This window comes from Patagioenas fasciata, chromosome 36 (assembly GCF_037038585.1).
Source record: "Patagioenas fasciata isolate bPatFas1 chromosome 36, bPatFas1.hap1, whole genome shotgun sequence".
NCBI classification, from domain to species: Eukaryota; Metazoa; Chordata; class Aves; order Columbiformes; family Columbidae; genus Patagioenas; species Patagioenas fasciata.
Window position 1 is genome coordinate 2,910,905 of NC_092555.1, and position 13,077 is coordinate 2,923,981.

The 13,077-nt window shown below is 67.5% G+C and overlaps 2 protein-coding genes across 5 annotated transcripts in view; one reads left to right on the forward strand and one right to left on the reverse strand.

The window, feature by feature from the left end:
• Positions 1–2,960, forward strand: part of KDM5C (lysine demethylase 5C) — a 73,232-nt gene extending 70,272 nt beyond the window's left edge. For both annotated transcript variants that reach the window (XM_071801251.1, XM_071801250.1), the window contains exons 26-27: positions 231–428; positions 2,442–2,960. In XM_071801251.1, the coding sequence (XP_071657352.1) occupies positions 231–428; positions 2,442–2,450 (207 nt within the window). In that variant the 3' untranslated portion in view covers positions 2,451–2,960. The remainder of the gene's footprint in view (positions 1–230; positions 429–2,441) is intronic.
• A 266-nt stretch (positions 2,961–3,226) lies between these two features.
• The window catches only part of CACNA1F (calcium voltage-gated channel subunit alpha1 F), a 67,207-nt gene continuing 57,356 nt past the window's right edge, over positions 3,227–13,077 (reverse strand). For all 3 annotated transcript variants that reach the window (XM_071801248.1, XM_071801247.1, XM_071801249.1), the window contains 10 exons: positions 11,847–11,949; positions 11,620–11,721; positions 8,967–9,097; positions 7,095–7,235; positions 5,764–5,888; positions 5,568–5,672; positions 5,316–5,470; positions 4,342–4,454; positions 4,008–4,265; positions 3,227–3,914 (listed from right to left, as the gene is read on the reverse strand). In XM_071801248.1, the coding sequence (XP_071657349.1) occupies positions 3,612–3,914; positions 4,008–4,265; positions 4,342–4,454; positions 5,316–5,470; positions 5,568–5,672; positions 5,764–5,888; positions 7,095–7,235; positions 8,967–9,097; positions 11,620–11,721; positions 11,847–11,949 (1,536 nt within the window). In that variant the 3' untranslated portion in view covers positions 3,227–3,611. The remainder of the gene's footprint in view (positions 3,915–4,007; positions 4,266–4,341; positions 4,455–5,315; positions 5,471–5,567; positions 5,673–5,763; positions 5,889–7,094; positions 7,236–8,966; positions 9,098–11,619; positions 11,722–11,846; positions 11,950–13,077) is intronic.

Here is a 13,077-nt window from a genome sequence, read left to right on the forward strand (position 1 = left end):
AAACTGCCCCAAAATGACCCTGGGGACCCCAAAACTGAGTCGAGGTGGCCCCAAAACTGCCCCAAATGACCCTGAGGACCCCAAAACTGACTCAAGGTGGCCCCAAACTACCCTGGGGACCCCAAAACTGCCCCAAATCACTCTGGGGACCCCAAACTTTAGGAGACCCCCCCTCAATTAGTTTATTTTGGGGGGTGTCACTAATGGGGTGCCCCCCATGTCCCCCCCAGCTGGAGCAGGTGGAACGTCGGGGGGCCCGATCCCGGGGCCGGGACCCCGAAAAGCGTCGGAAACGGCGGGGGGGGGATCGGGGCGACCTCCCCCCCCTGGCCAAGGAGGAGCTGGAGCCAAAGAGGATTCGGGGGCCCGAGGAGGGGGGGACACCCCGAGACAGCCCCCCCACCCCACCCGGGCCCCACACCCCGGGGGTGAGTGAGGGGTTCAGGGGGGGTCTTGGGGTTTGGGGGGGTTATGGGGTTCAGGGGGGGTCTTGGGGTATGGGGGGTTGGGGGGGGTTATGGGGTTCAGGGGGGGTCTTGGGGTATGGGGGGTTGGGGGGGGTTATGGGGTTCAGGGGGGTCTTGGGGGTATGGGGGGTTTGGGGGGGTTATGGGGTACAGGGGGGGTCTTGGGGTATGGGGGGTTTGGGGGGTTATGGGGTTCAGGGGGGGTCTTGGGGTATGGGGGGTTTGGGGTTATGGGGTTCAGGGGGGGTCTTGGGGTATGGGGGGTTTGGGGGGTTATGGGGTTCAGGGGGGGTCTTGGGGTATGGGGGGTTTGGGGGGTTATGGGGTTCAGGGGGGGTCTTGGGGTATGGGGGGTTTGGGGTTATGGGGTTCAGGGGGGGTCTTGGGGTATGGGGGGTTTGGGGGGTTATGGGGTTCAGGGGGGGTCTTGGGGGTTTGGGGTGGGTCATAGGGGGTATGGGGTTCAGGGGGGGTCTTGGGGTATGGGGTTTTGGGGGGGTTATGGGGTTCAGGGGGGGTCTTGGAGGTTTGGGGGGGGTCATAGGGGGTATGGGGTTCAGGGGGGGTCTTGGGGGTTTGGGGTGTCATAGGGGGTATGGGGTTCAGGGGGGGTCTTGGGGGTATGGGGGGTTTGGGGGGGTTATGGGGTACAGGGGGGGTCTTGGGGTATGGGGGGTTTGGGGTTATGGGGTTCAGGGTGGGTCTTGGGGGTATGGGGGGTTAGGGGGCGTTATGGGGTACAGGGGGCGTCTTGGGGTATGGGGGTTTGGGGGGGGTCATAGGAGGTTAATGGGGTACAGGGGGGGTTATGGGGTTCAGGGGGGGTCTTGGGGTATGGGGGTTTAGGGGGGTTATGGGGTTCGGGGGGGTCTTGGGGTATGGGGGTTTAGGGGGGTTATGGGGTTCAGGGGGGGTCTTGGGGTATGGGGGGTTTGGGGGGGTTATGGGGTTCAGGGGGGGTCTTGGGGGTATGGGGGGTTTGGGGTTATGGGGTACAGGGGGGGTCTTGGGGTATGGGGGGTTGGGGGGGTTATGGGGTTCAGGGGGGGTCTTGGGGGTATGGGGGGTTTGGGGGGGTTATGGGGTACAGGGGGGGTCTTGGGGGTATGGGGGGTTTGGGGGGGTTATGGGGTTCAGGGGGGGTCTTGGGGTATGGGGGGTTTGGGGTTATGGGGTTCAGGGGGGGTCTTGGGGGTATGGGGGGTTTGGGGGGTTATGGGGTTCAGGGGGGGTCTTGGGGGTATGGGGGGTTTGGGGTTATGGGGTTCAGGGGGGGTCTTGGGGGTATGGGGGGTTTGGGGTTATGGGGTTTAGGGGGGGTCTTGGGGGTATGGGGGGTTTGGGGGGTTATGGGGTTCAGGGGGGGTCTTGGGGTATGGGGGGTTTGGGGGGGTTATGGGGTTCAGGGGGGGTCTTGGGGGTATGGGGGTTTGGGGGGGTTATGGGGTTCAGGGGGGGTCTTGGGGTATGGGGGGTTTGGGGTTATGGGGTTCAGGGGGGTCTTGGGGTATGGGGGTTTGGGGGGGGTCATAGGAGGTTAATGGGGTACAGGGGGGGTTATGGGGTACAGGGGGGGGTCTTGGGGGTTTGGGGGGATCATAGGGGGTTATGGGGTACAGGGGGGGTCTTGGGGGTTTGGGGGGGTCATAGGGGGTTATGGGGTACAGGGGGGTCTTGGGGGCTTGGGGGGGTCATAGGTTATGGGGTATGGGAGGGTCATAGGGGGTTAATGGGGTACAGGAGGGGTTATGGGGTACAGGGGGGGTTCTTGGGGTATGGGGGTTTGGGGGGGTCATAGGGAGTTAAGGGGGTACAGGGGTTTTGGGGGAGTCACAGAGGGGCTGGGGGGACAAGAGGGTCCGGGGGAGTCATGGGGGGGTTTGGCAATTTTGGGGTACAAACCAGGGCCCCCCCAACCAATGTGGGGGCTCCCCATGAGCTTTGGGGGTTCAACCTGTCCCCCCCCCCCCCCAGGACTCGTGACGCGCAGCCCCCACCTCAGCCGGACGCTCCTACCACAGCGGGGGGGGGACCCATCAGGACCCCCCCTCACCCCCAGGACCCCTCCCCTGGGCGGGGGGGGCCCCCCCATATCCCCCCCCCCTCACCCCCAGGACCCCTCCCCTGGGCGGGGGGGGCCCCCCCGTGTCCCCCCCCCCCCCCGCGATGTAATTATTTGAGTTGATTTCTTTTGTACCGTTGAGCCCGGGGGGGGTCACACACACACATGGGGGGGTCCCCCAAACCGGGGAGGGGGGGGGGGGCGCCCCCCAACCAGCACAGCAGGGCCCCCCCACCTCGCACCGGGTTTTTTATAGGATGGGGGAGGGGTGGGGGGCAGAGAGGGGGCGGATTGGGGGGGTCGTCCGTTCCCTCCCCCCCCCCCGCCGACACTAACGGTCTCGGGCTCTTTGTAGCGGGGATGGGGCGGGGGGGGCTTATTTTATTGTATTATGATTTTTTTTATTATTATTAAACTTTGGAGGTTAAAAAGAGGTTGGGGTGATTGGGGGGGTTGGGATGGGGCCCTCCCCCCCCCCAAAAAACGGTGGCGCTCCCCCTGCCCCCCCCCGCAGTGCCCACTCGGAATCCGGTGCCGGGTGTTTATTGCAGCCCGGGGGGTGGGGCCTGGCGCAGGCCACGCCCACACAGCCCACTCATTGGTGCTGGGGATTCCTTGCGGGGGAGGAGGGGGCGTGGCTTCTCCTAGGCGCCGCCCCCACAGAGCATTTATTGGTGGGTGTGCATTACAGGGGGTGTGGCTAGTCCTAGGCTCCACCCACACAGAGCATTTATTGGTGGTGGGTGCTTGCTGTAGGGGGCGTGGTTAGTGTCAGACCACGCCCACACAGCCCATTCATTGGTGCCGGGGCTTCGTTCCAAAGGAGGGGCGTGGCTAATCCTAGGCTCCGCCCACACATAGCATTTATTGGTGGTGGGTGCTTGCTGTAGGGGGCGTGGCTAGGGTCAGACCACGCCCACACAACCCATTCATTGGTGGCGGGTGTTCGGTGCAGGGGGCGTGGTGTCAGACCACGCCCACACAGCTCATTCATAGCAACCCCGTGGGCGGTGCTACCCCCCGGCCCCGCCCACCCTTCCCGTTCATTGGTGCCGATCCCCGGCCCCGCCCACGCTGCCCGTTCATTGGTGGCGGTCCCAGGCCCCGCCCACACAGCTCATCTCATCCGCCAGCTCGTCCTCGGCCGGCGGGCGCAGCGGTTCCTCGTCGCTGTAAACGGCGGCGGAGGCGGCCGAGGGAGCCGGAGCGGAGCCGGAGCCGGAGCCGTGGCCGGGGGGGTTGGAGCGGCGGCGGGTGAGCAGATCGGCGGCCGCGCTCTCCATCTCATCCATGGTCATGTCGCAAGCATCCGCGATCTCCCGTTTGGCCACCGCCACGAATTTGGGGTCGCGGGCGAACAGCCCCAACCCTTCCGAGATGAGAACCTGCCGGGGGGGGGGGGGGGGGGGGTGGGGAGGAGCGGAGCTGGCACCGCGTTCCCAGTGTCCCCAACCCCCTGTCCGCACCCCGGCACTCACAGCTTCCACCAGGCTGTCTGCGGAGCCTCGGGCCAGCGCCTCCCCGGGGCCGCATGGCCGGAGGCGGAGGGGCCCGGGGGCGCCGCGCTGCTCCCCCAGGAACCAGCGGGACAGCGGGGGGAGGCTCCCGCCGCTCCCGCCCGCCCCGCCGCCCTCCAGCAGGATGAGCGGCGCGTACACCACGTGGCCGCGGGGGGGCGCGGCGGCCCAGGCGTGCGAGGACCCCCCCAGGCGCCAGGTGTCGGAGCTCCCATAGCCCTGTGGGGAGAGCGGTGTAAATGGGGCGGAGTGTGGGGGGGGTGACACGCGTGTCCCTGTGTCACACGTGGGGTACCTGCGGCCGCGCGGGGCCGGGGGGGCCCGAGGGGTTGTAGGTGCCCGGGATGGGTTCGTCCTCGCAGCTCCCCTGGCGCCGCAGGCACTGGATGGTGAACGAGGGTTTGCGGCCTGAGGAAAGCGGGGGGGGGGGGGGGGGGGCGGTCAGTGTGTGTCCCCACCCCCCCCCACCAGGACACACAGCCCTTCCTGGGGGGGCTCGGGCAGTGTGGGGCCCCCCCGGGACACCAGAGGTTTTATGGGGGGCTCGGTCACCGTGTGTGTCCCCAGGGTCCTTCCTGGGGGGGCTCGGGCAGTGTGGGCCCCCCCCCGGGACACCAGAGGTTTTATGGGGGGCTTGGTCACCGTGTGTGTCCCCAGGGTCCTTCCTGGGGGGGCTCGGGCAGTGTGGCCCCCCCGACACCCCGGAACAGCCCTCTCTCTTAGCCCCACCCCTTTCCAAGCCCCGCCCCTCTCCTTAACCCAGCCCCTCTCCCTTAGTCCTGTCCCTTTACAAGTCCCGCCTCCTCTCCCTTAGCCCCGCCCCTCCCCTAGCACTTCCCCCAGCCCCGCCTCTCCCTTCGCCCCGCCCCTTTCCCTTCGCCCCGCCCCTCTCCCTTAGCCCTGCCCTCTCCCTTAGCCCCACCTCTCCCTCATCCCCGCCCCTCTCCCTTCACCCCGCCCCTCTCCCTTCGCCCCGCCCCTCTCCCTTAGCCCCGCTCCCTCCCTTCGGCCCGCCCCTCCCTTAGCCCCACCCCTCTCCCTTCGCCACGCCCCTCTCCCTTCGACACGCCCCTCCCTTCGCCCCGCCCCCTCCCTTAGCCCCGCCCCTCCCTCCGCCCCGCCCCTCTCCCTTCTTCCCGCCCCTCCCTTTGCCCCGCCCCTCTCCGCCCCGCCCCTCTCCCTTCGCCCCGCCCTTCGCCCCGCCCCCTGCCCCGCCCCGCCCCTCTCCCTTCGCCCCGCCCCTCCCTCCGCCCCGCCCCTCTCCCTCACCCGCGGGGGTGGGCGGCAGGAGCCGGCGCCTCTTGAGCTGCGGCCCCTCCAGGGTCCCGTTGTGCAGCGCCAGGTGCCGGGGGGGCAGCGGCAGCGACCCCCCCCGCGGCCCCTCCCTCGCCCAGCGCGGGGGGTGGGGGGCGGGCAGGGTCCCCCTGGGGAGGGGACAGGGTGGGTGAGACCCCTCCCCCCCCCCCCCCCAAAACCACCCCCATCCCACCCACGCGTGGGGACCGGGGGGGGGGTCGGTACCTGTGCCCCCCCCGGCGGTGCCGCGGGGCCGGGGGCTCCGGATCCTCCTCGGGCGGCCCCGGGACGGGGGGGGGCTCGTCCTGCCCCCCCAGCTCCGAGCGGCGCCTGCACAGGAACCTCAGGTGTGTGACCCCCCCCCCCCCCCCATAGTGGGGTGCGCCCCCCCCCCCCCCCAATATTAGGGTCCCCCCCGTACCTGCTCTCTCTGTGGGTGCCCTCGTGGTTCGGGGGGGCGGGCTCGTCCCCCTCGGTGGGTGGGGGGGTGTCCTGGGGGGGCTCCCCGGGGGGGCTGGGGGCGGAGCCATAGAGCGGCTCAGGGGGCTGTGGGCAGAGGGGGCGAGTCAGTGGGCGTGGCCTCGGGGGAGGCGTGGTCAGAAATGGGACTGGGGTGGAGCCATAGAACATTTGGGGGTCAATGGGGCGGGGACTCGTTGGGGCGTGGTCAGAACGGGGCGGGGGTGGAGCCAAGGAGCATCTCAGAGGAAATGGGTGTGGCCTCACGGGGGCGTGGCCAGAGGTGAGGATGTGGGTGGAGCCACAGAGCACCTCGAGCCCTGCGGGGGGGGGACAGTGGGTGTGGCCAGAGGGGTGTCAGTGGGCGTGGCATCGGGGCGTGGCCAGAGGCGGGGATGTGGGTGGAGCCTCAGAGCATCTTGGGGTCTGCAGGAGGCGGTGGGTGTGGCCTGAGGGGCGTGGCCAGAAGGGCTGGGCAGACTGTGGGCGTGGCCTAGGGCGAGGGCGGGGCCACATGTGGGAATAGGGGTGGAGCCCTAGAGCATCTCAGGGTCTGCAGGGGGGCGTGGCCAGAAGGGCTGTTACAGACTGTGGGCGTGGCCTCGGGGGAGGGCGGGGCCACATGTGGGAATAGGGGTGGAGCCCTAGAGCCTCTCAGGGTCTGCAGGGGGGCGTGGCCAGAAGGTCTGGGCAGACTGTGGGCGTGGCCTCGGGGGAGGGCGGGGCCACAAGAAGGGCTGGGGGGTGGAGCCCTAGACCCTCTCAGGGCCTGCAGGGGGCGGTGGGTATGGCGGGGGGGGCGTGGCCTCGGGGGAGGGCGGGGCCAGAAGAAAGGCTGGGGGGTGCAGCCCTAGAGCCTCTCAGGGCCTGCAGGGGGGCGTGGCCAGAAGGGGGACTGGGGAGTGGAGCCCTAGAGCCTATCAGGTCCTGCAGGGGGGCGTGGCCTCGGGGGAGGGCGGGGCCACAAGAGAGGCTGGGGGGTGCAGCCCTGGAACCTCTCAGGGCCTGTGGGGGTTGAATAGTCCGAAGGGGGCGTGGCCCGAAGGGGGCGTCCCCGTGGGCGTGGCCCACAAGGGGCGTGTCGGGGGGCGTGTCCCGGAGGGGGCGTATCGGGGGGGGGCGTGGCCCGGAGGGGGCGTGGCGCGGAGGGGGCGTGGCGCGGAGGGGGCGTGTCCCGCAGGGGGCGTGTCGGGGGGCGTGTCCCGCAGGGGGCGTATCGGGGGGCGTGGCCCGGAGGGGGCGTGTCGGGGGGGCGTGTCCCGCAGGGGGCGTGTCGTGGGGGGCGTGTCTCACGGCGTAGCTCAGCCGCTCGTCCTCGGCGGGCGCGGCGCCGTCGCCGTCGCCGTCGCCGTTGTCGTTGTCGCCGAGCTCCAGGTCGCAGCTCAGCGCCCGCCGCATCTCGGGGCCCAGCGCCTGCAGCGACTGCAGCCCGGCCTGGGGTGGGGGAGGAGGTTACCCCGGCACCACCCCCCTGGGGGACCCCGTTATGGGGGGGAACCCTCCCCCCCCCCCATTTTCTCAAAGCCCCCTCATTTTGGGGTTCCCCCCCTCACTTTGGGGTACCCTCGCCCTTTTGGGGTCCCCCCCCCCATTTTATGGTAAGCCCCCCCATTTTGGGGATAAGCCCCCCCATTTTTGGGTCCCCCCCGTTACTTCAGGTTCCCCCCCCCTTTGTGGTTCCCCCCCCGCCACTTCGGGGTCCCCCCCCCCCTTTGTGTTCCCCCCCCTTTCGGGGTCCCCCCCTTTGTGTTCCCCCCCATTTCGGGGTCCCCCCCCTTTGTGTCCCCCCATTTCGGGGTCCCCCCCCTTTGTGTTCCCCCCCATTTCGGTGTCCCCCCCCTTTGTGGTCACCCGCAATTTCGGGGTCCCCCCCCTTTGTGTTCCCCCCCATTTCGGGGTCCCCCCCCCCCCCCTTTGTGTTCCCCCCCCATTTCGGGGTCCCCCCCCTTTGTGTTCCCCCCCATTTCGGTGTCCCCCCCCTTTGTGGTCACCCGTAATTTCGGGGTCCCCCCCCTTTGTGTTCCCCCCCCATTTCGGGGTCCCTCCCCCCCCGTTACTTCGGGGTCCCCCGCTTTGTGTTCCCCCCCCATTTCGGGGTCCCCACCCCTTTGTGTCCCCCCCATTTCGGGGTCCCTCCCCCGTTACTTCGGGGTCCCCCCCACTTTGTGGTCCCCCACCCGTGATTTCGGGGTTCCCCCCCTTTGTGTTCCCCCCCATTTCGGGGTCCCCCACTTTGTGTCCCCCCCCCCATTTCGGGGTCCCCCGCTTTGTGTTCCCCCCATTTCGGGGTCCCCCCCCCCGTTACTTCGGGGTCCCCCCCCACTTTGTGTCCCCCCCATTTCGGTGTCCCCCCCTTTGTGTTCCCCCAATTTCCGGGGTCCCCCCCCTTTGTGTTCCCCCCCCCGTGATTTCGGGGTCCCCCCCTTTGTGGTTCCCCCCCCCAACTTCAGGGTCCCCCCCCCTTTGTGTTCCCCCCCCCGTGATTTCGGGGGTATCCCCCCCCATTTTGGGGTCCCCCCCACTTTGGGGGTCCCCCCCTTTGTGGTTCCCCCCCCCCCCGTGATTTCGGGGTCCCCCCCGCTTTGTGTTCCCCCCATTTCGGGGTTTCCCCCCCCCCCGTTACTTCGGGGTCCCCCCCTTTGTGTCCCCCCCATTTCGGTGTCCCCCCCTTTGTGTCCCCCCCCATTTCGGGGCCCCCCCCTTTGTGTCCCCCCCCATTTCGGGGCCCCCCCCTTTGTGTCCCCCCCCATTTCGGGGCCCCCCCCTTTGTGTTCCCCCCCATTTCGAGGTGTCCCCCCCCCTTTGTGTCCCCCCCATTTCGGGGTCCCCCCCCCTTTGTGGTCCCCCCGCCCCGTGATTTCGGGGTCCCCCCCCCCCTTTGTGTCCCCCCCATTTCGGGGTCCCCCCCCTTTGTGTTCCCCCCCATTTCGGTGTCCCCCCCCTTTGTGTCCCCCCCATTTCGGTGTCCCCCCCTTTGTGTTCCCCCCCATTTCGGTGTCCCCCCGCTTTGTGTTCCCCCCCATTTCGGGGTCCCCCCCCCTTTGTGGTCCCCCCGCCCCGTGATTTCGGGGTCCCCCCCTTTGTGTCCCCCCCATTTCGGGGTCCCCCCCTTTGTGTCCCCCCCCATTTCGGGGTCCCCCGCCGTCGGGGTGCGCGGCCCCGCACCTGCAGCGCGCAGCGGTTGCTGGGCTGGGTGCTGTGGCCCAGCAGCCCCCGCTCCTTCCGCCGCCGGAACTTGCGGAAATAGTCCTGGATCAGGAAGGTGGCGTAGAACTTGCCCACGGTCACCTCCTCCTCTGGGGGGGGACACGGGGTCAGGGACACCCCCGCTAGTGGGGGACACCCCCCCCAAATGGGGACACCCCCCCTCAAACGGGGACACCCCCAAAATGGGGATACCCCCCGCCCCAAAACCAGGGATGCATCGCAATGGGGACACTCACACAATGGGGACATCCACACAATGGGGACACCCCCTAAATGGGGGGGACACCCCCTAAATGGGGGGGACACCCCCAAAATGGGGACACAGCCACAGGGGGGACACCCCCACAATGGGGGGGACACCCCCTAAATGGGGACAGCCCCAAAATGGGGACACCCCCCCGAAATAGGGACACCCCATAATGGGGACATCCACACAATGGGGACACTCACACAATGGGGACACCAAGGGGGGGACACCCACAGAATGGGGGGGACATCCCTGAAATGGGGACATCCCCAAAATGGGGGGGACGCCCCCAAAATGGGGACACCCCCCCCCCCAAAAACAGGGACACCCCATAATGGGGACACTCACACAATGGGGACATCCACACAATGGGGACACCCCCACAATGGGGGGGACACCCCCCCAAAGTGGGGACACCCCCAAAATGGGGACACCCCCCCAAAATAGGGACACCCCATAATGGGGACATCCACACAATGGGGACACCAAGGGGGGGACACCCACAGAATGGGTGGGACACCCCCACAATGGGGGGGACATCCCTGAAATGGGGACATTGCCAAAATGGAGGGGGGACACCCCCAAAATGGGGACACCCCCCCCCAAAAACAGGGACACCCCATAATGGGGACACTCACACAATGGGGACACCAAGGGGGGGACACCCACAGAATGGGTGGGACACCCCCACAATGGGGGGGACATCCCTGAAATGGGGACATTGCCAAAATGGGGGGGGACACCCCCAAAATGGGGACAACCCCAAAATGGGGGGGGACACCCCCTTAGTGGCTTTGGAGGTGAACCCTCCTATTTGGGGGGGTAATACCCCCCATTTATTTGGGGGTGAACCCCCTTTTTTTAGGGGGGGACCCCCCATTTTTTGGGGGTGCCCCCTCCTATTTTGGGGGGTAAAACCCCTTAATTACTGAACATGAACCCCCCTTTTTTGGGGTTAACCCCCCCATTTTTGGGGGTGCCCCCTCCTATTTTGGGGGGTAAAACCCCTTAATTACTGAATGTGAACCCCCCCCATTTTGGGGGTTAACCCCCCCCCCCATTTTTTGGGGGTGCCCCCTCCTATTTTGGGGGGTAAAACCCCTTAATTATTGAATGTGAACCCCCCTCTTCGGGGGGGTGAACCCCCCACTTTTTGGGGTTCACCCCCCTATTTTTGGGGGGGTAAACCCCTCATATATTGGGGGGTAAAGGCTCCATTTATTTGGGGGTGAATCCTCCTATTTGGGGGGGAACCCCCATTTATTTGGGGGGGGTAAAGCCCCCATTTTTGGGGGTGCACCCTCCTATTTTGGGGGGTAAAACCCCTTAATTATTGAATGTGACCCCCCCCCATTTTGGGGGTTAACCCCCCCATTTTTTGGGGGGGGTGCACCCTCCTATTTGGTGGCTAAAACCCCTTAATTATTGAATGCGAACCCCCCTTTTTTGGGGGGGTAACCCCTATTTTTGGGGGGGGTGAACCCCTCATTTTAGGGGGTGAACCCCTCATTTGGGGGGTGCACCCCTCATTTGGGGGGGGTGCACCCTCATTTTGGGGGGGTGAACCCCTCATTTGGGGGGGGTGCACCCTCATTTTGGGGGGGGTGCACCCTCATTTGGGGGGGTGCACCCTCATTTTGGGGGGGTGAAGCCCTCATTTGGGGGGGTGAACCCCTCATTTTGGGGGGGGGTGCACCCTCATTTTGGGGGGCTGAACCCCTCATTTGGGGGGGGTGAACCCCTCATTTTGGGGGGGGGTGCACCCTCATTTTGGGGGGCTGAACCCCTCATTTGGGGGGGGGGTGCACCCCTCATTTTGGGGGGGTGCACCCCTCATTTTGGGGGGCTGAACCCCTCATTTGGGGGGGGGGTGCACCCCTCATTTTGGGGGGGTGCACCCCTCATTTTGGGGGGCTGAACCCCTCATTTTGGGGGGGTGCACCCCTCATTTGGGGGTGTGAACCCCTCATTTTGGGGGGGGTGCACCCTCATTTTGGGGGGGGGTGCACCCCTCATTTTGGGGGGTGCACCCCTCATTTTGGGGGGCTGAACCCCTCATTTGGGGGGGGGGTGAACCCCTCATTTGGGGGGTCTGAACCCCTCATTTTGGGGGGGGTGCACCCTCATTTTGGGGGGGGTGCACCCTCATTTTGGGGGGCTGAACCCCTCATTTTGGGGGGGGTGCACCCTCCTATTGGCGTCTAAAACCCCCTCATTACCCCACCCGAATCCCCCTTTTCGGGGGGGTAAAACCCCTTAATTTTCACCCCGAACCCTCCAATTCGGGGGGGGGGTAAACCCCTCAAATATTTGGGGGTGCACCCTAATGGGGGTTGGGGGGGGCCGACCCCCCCCTTTACTGACCCTCGGGGGGGGGAATGAGCTCGTCCAGCAGTTTGGGCTTGGTCCGCTTCCAGATTTTCCTGATGACCGCACGCAGCTCCTTGTTGGCCACCTCCAGGTTCCCTGGTTTACAGGGGACCCCCAACACAATGGGGGGGGGTCCCCAATATCGGGGGGGGGTCCCCAATATCGGGGGGGTGTCCCCCACATTGGGGGGGGGTCTGTCCGTCCGTCCGGGGGTGTCCGACCTTCCGTCTTGATGCGGAGGGACGTGCGCACCAGGGCGAACAGGGTGGCGTTGAAGGTGACGGTGCCGTCCGAGTTGAGCGGCATGTTCATGGCCACCAGGCGCTGGGGACGCAGCGGGGACCCAGGCGTCCGGGAGGGGACACAGGCGTCCGGGAGGGGACCCAGGAGTGCGGGAGGGGACACAGGATGGGGGGGAGCCAGGTGGGTGGGATGGGGACCCAGGCATCCGGGAGAGGGACCCAGGAGTGCGGGAGGGGACCCAGGAGTGCGGGAGAGGACACAGGATGGGGGGGACCCAGGTAGCTGAGGGACCCAGGCGTCCGGGAGAGGGGACTCAGGTGTTCGGGTAGGGGACTCAGGATGGGGGGACCCAGGTGGGTGGGATGGGGACCCAGGCGTCCGGGAGGGGACCCAGGAGTGCGGGAGAGGGGACACAGGATGGGGGGGACCCAGGATGGGGGGGACCCAGGCGTCCGGGGAGGGGACCCAGGTGTCCGGGAGGGGACACAGGATGGGGGGACCCAGGTGGGTGGGATGGGGACCCAGGATGGGGGGACCCAGGCGTCCGGGAGGGGACCCAGGAGTGCGGGAGGGGACACAGGATGGGGGGGACCCAGGTGGGTGGGATGGGGACCCAGGAGTGCGGGAGAGGGGACCCAGGATGGGGGGGACCCAGGTGTTTGGGAAAGGGACCCAGGCGTCCGGGAGAGGGGACACAGGTGTCCAAAAAGGGACCCAGGATGGGGGGACCCAGGTGGGTGGGAGAGGGGACCCAGGATGGGGGGACCCAGGCGTCCGGGCAGGGACCCAGGCGTCCGGGAGGGGACCCAGGATGGGGGGACCCAGGTGGGTGGGATGGGGACCCAGGAGTGCGGGAGGGGGGACCCAGGATGGGGGGGACCCAGGTGTTTGGGAAAGGGACCCAGGAGTGCGGGAGGGGACCCAGGAGTGCGGGAGGGGACACAGGATGGGGGGGACCCAGGTGGGTGGGATGGGGACCCAGGATGGGGGGGACCCAGGCGTCCAGGAGGGGACCCAGGAGTGCGGGAGGGGACACAGGATGGGGGGACCCAGGTGGGTGGGATGGGGACCCAGGATGGGGGGAGGCATCTGGGCAGGGACCCAGGCGTCCGGGGAGGGGACCCAGGAGTTCGGGAGAGGGGACCCAGGATGGGGGGACCCAGGTGGGTGGGATGGGGACCCAGGAGTGCGGGAGAGGACACAGCATGG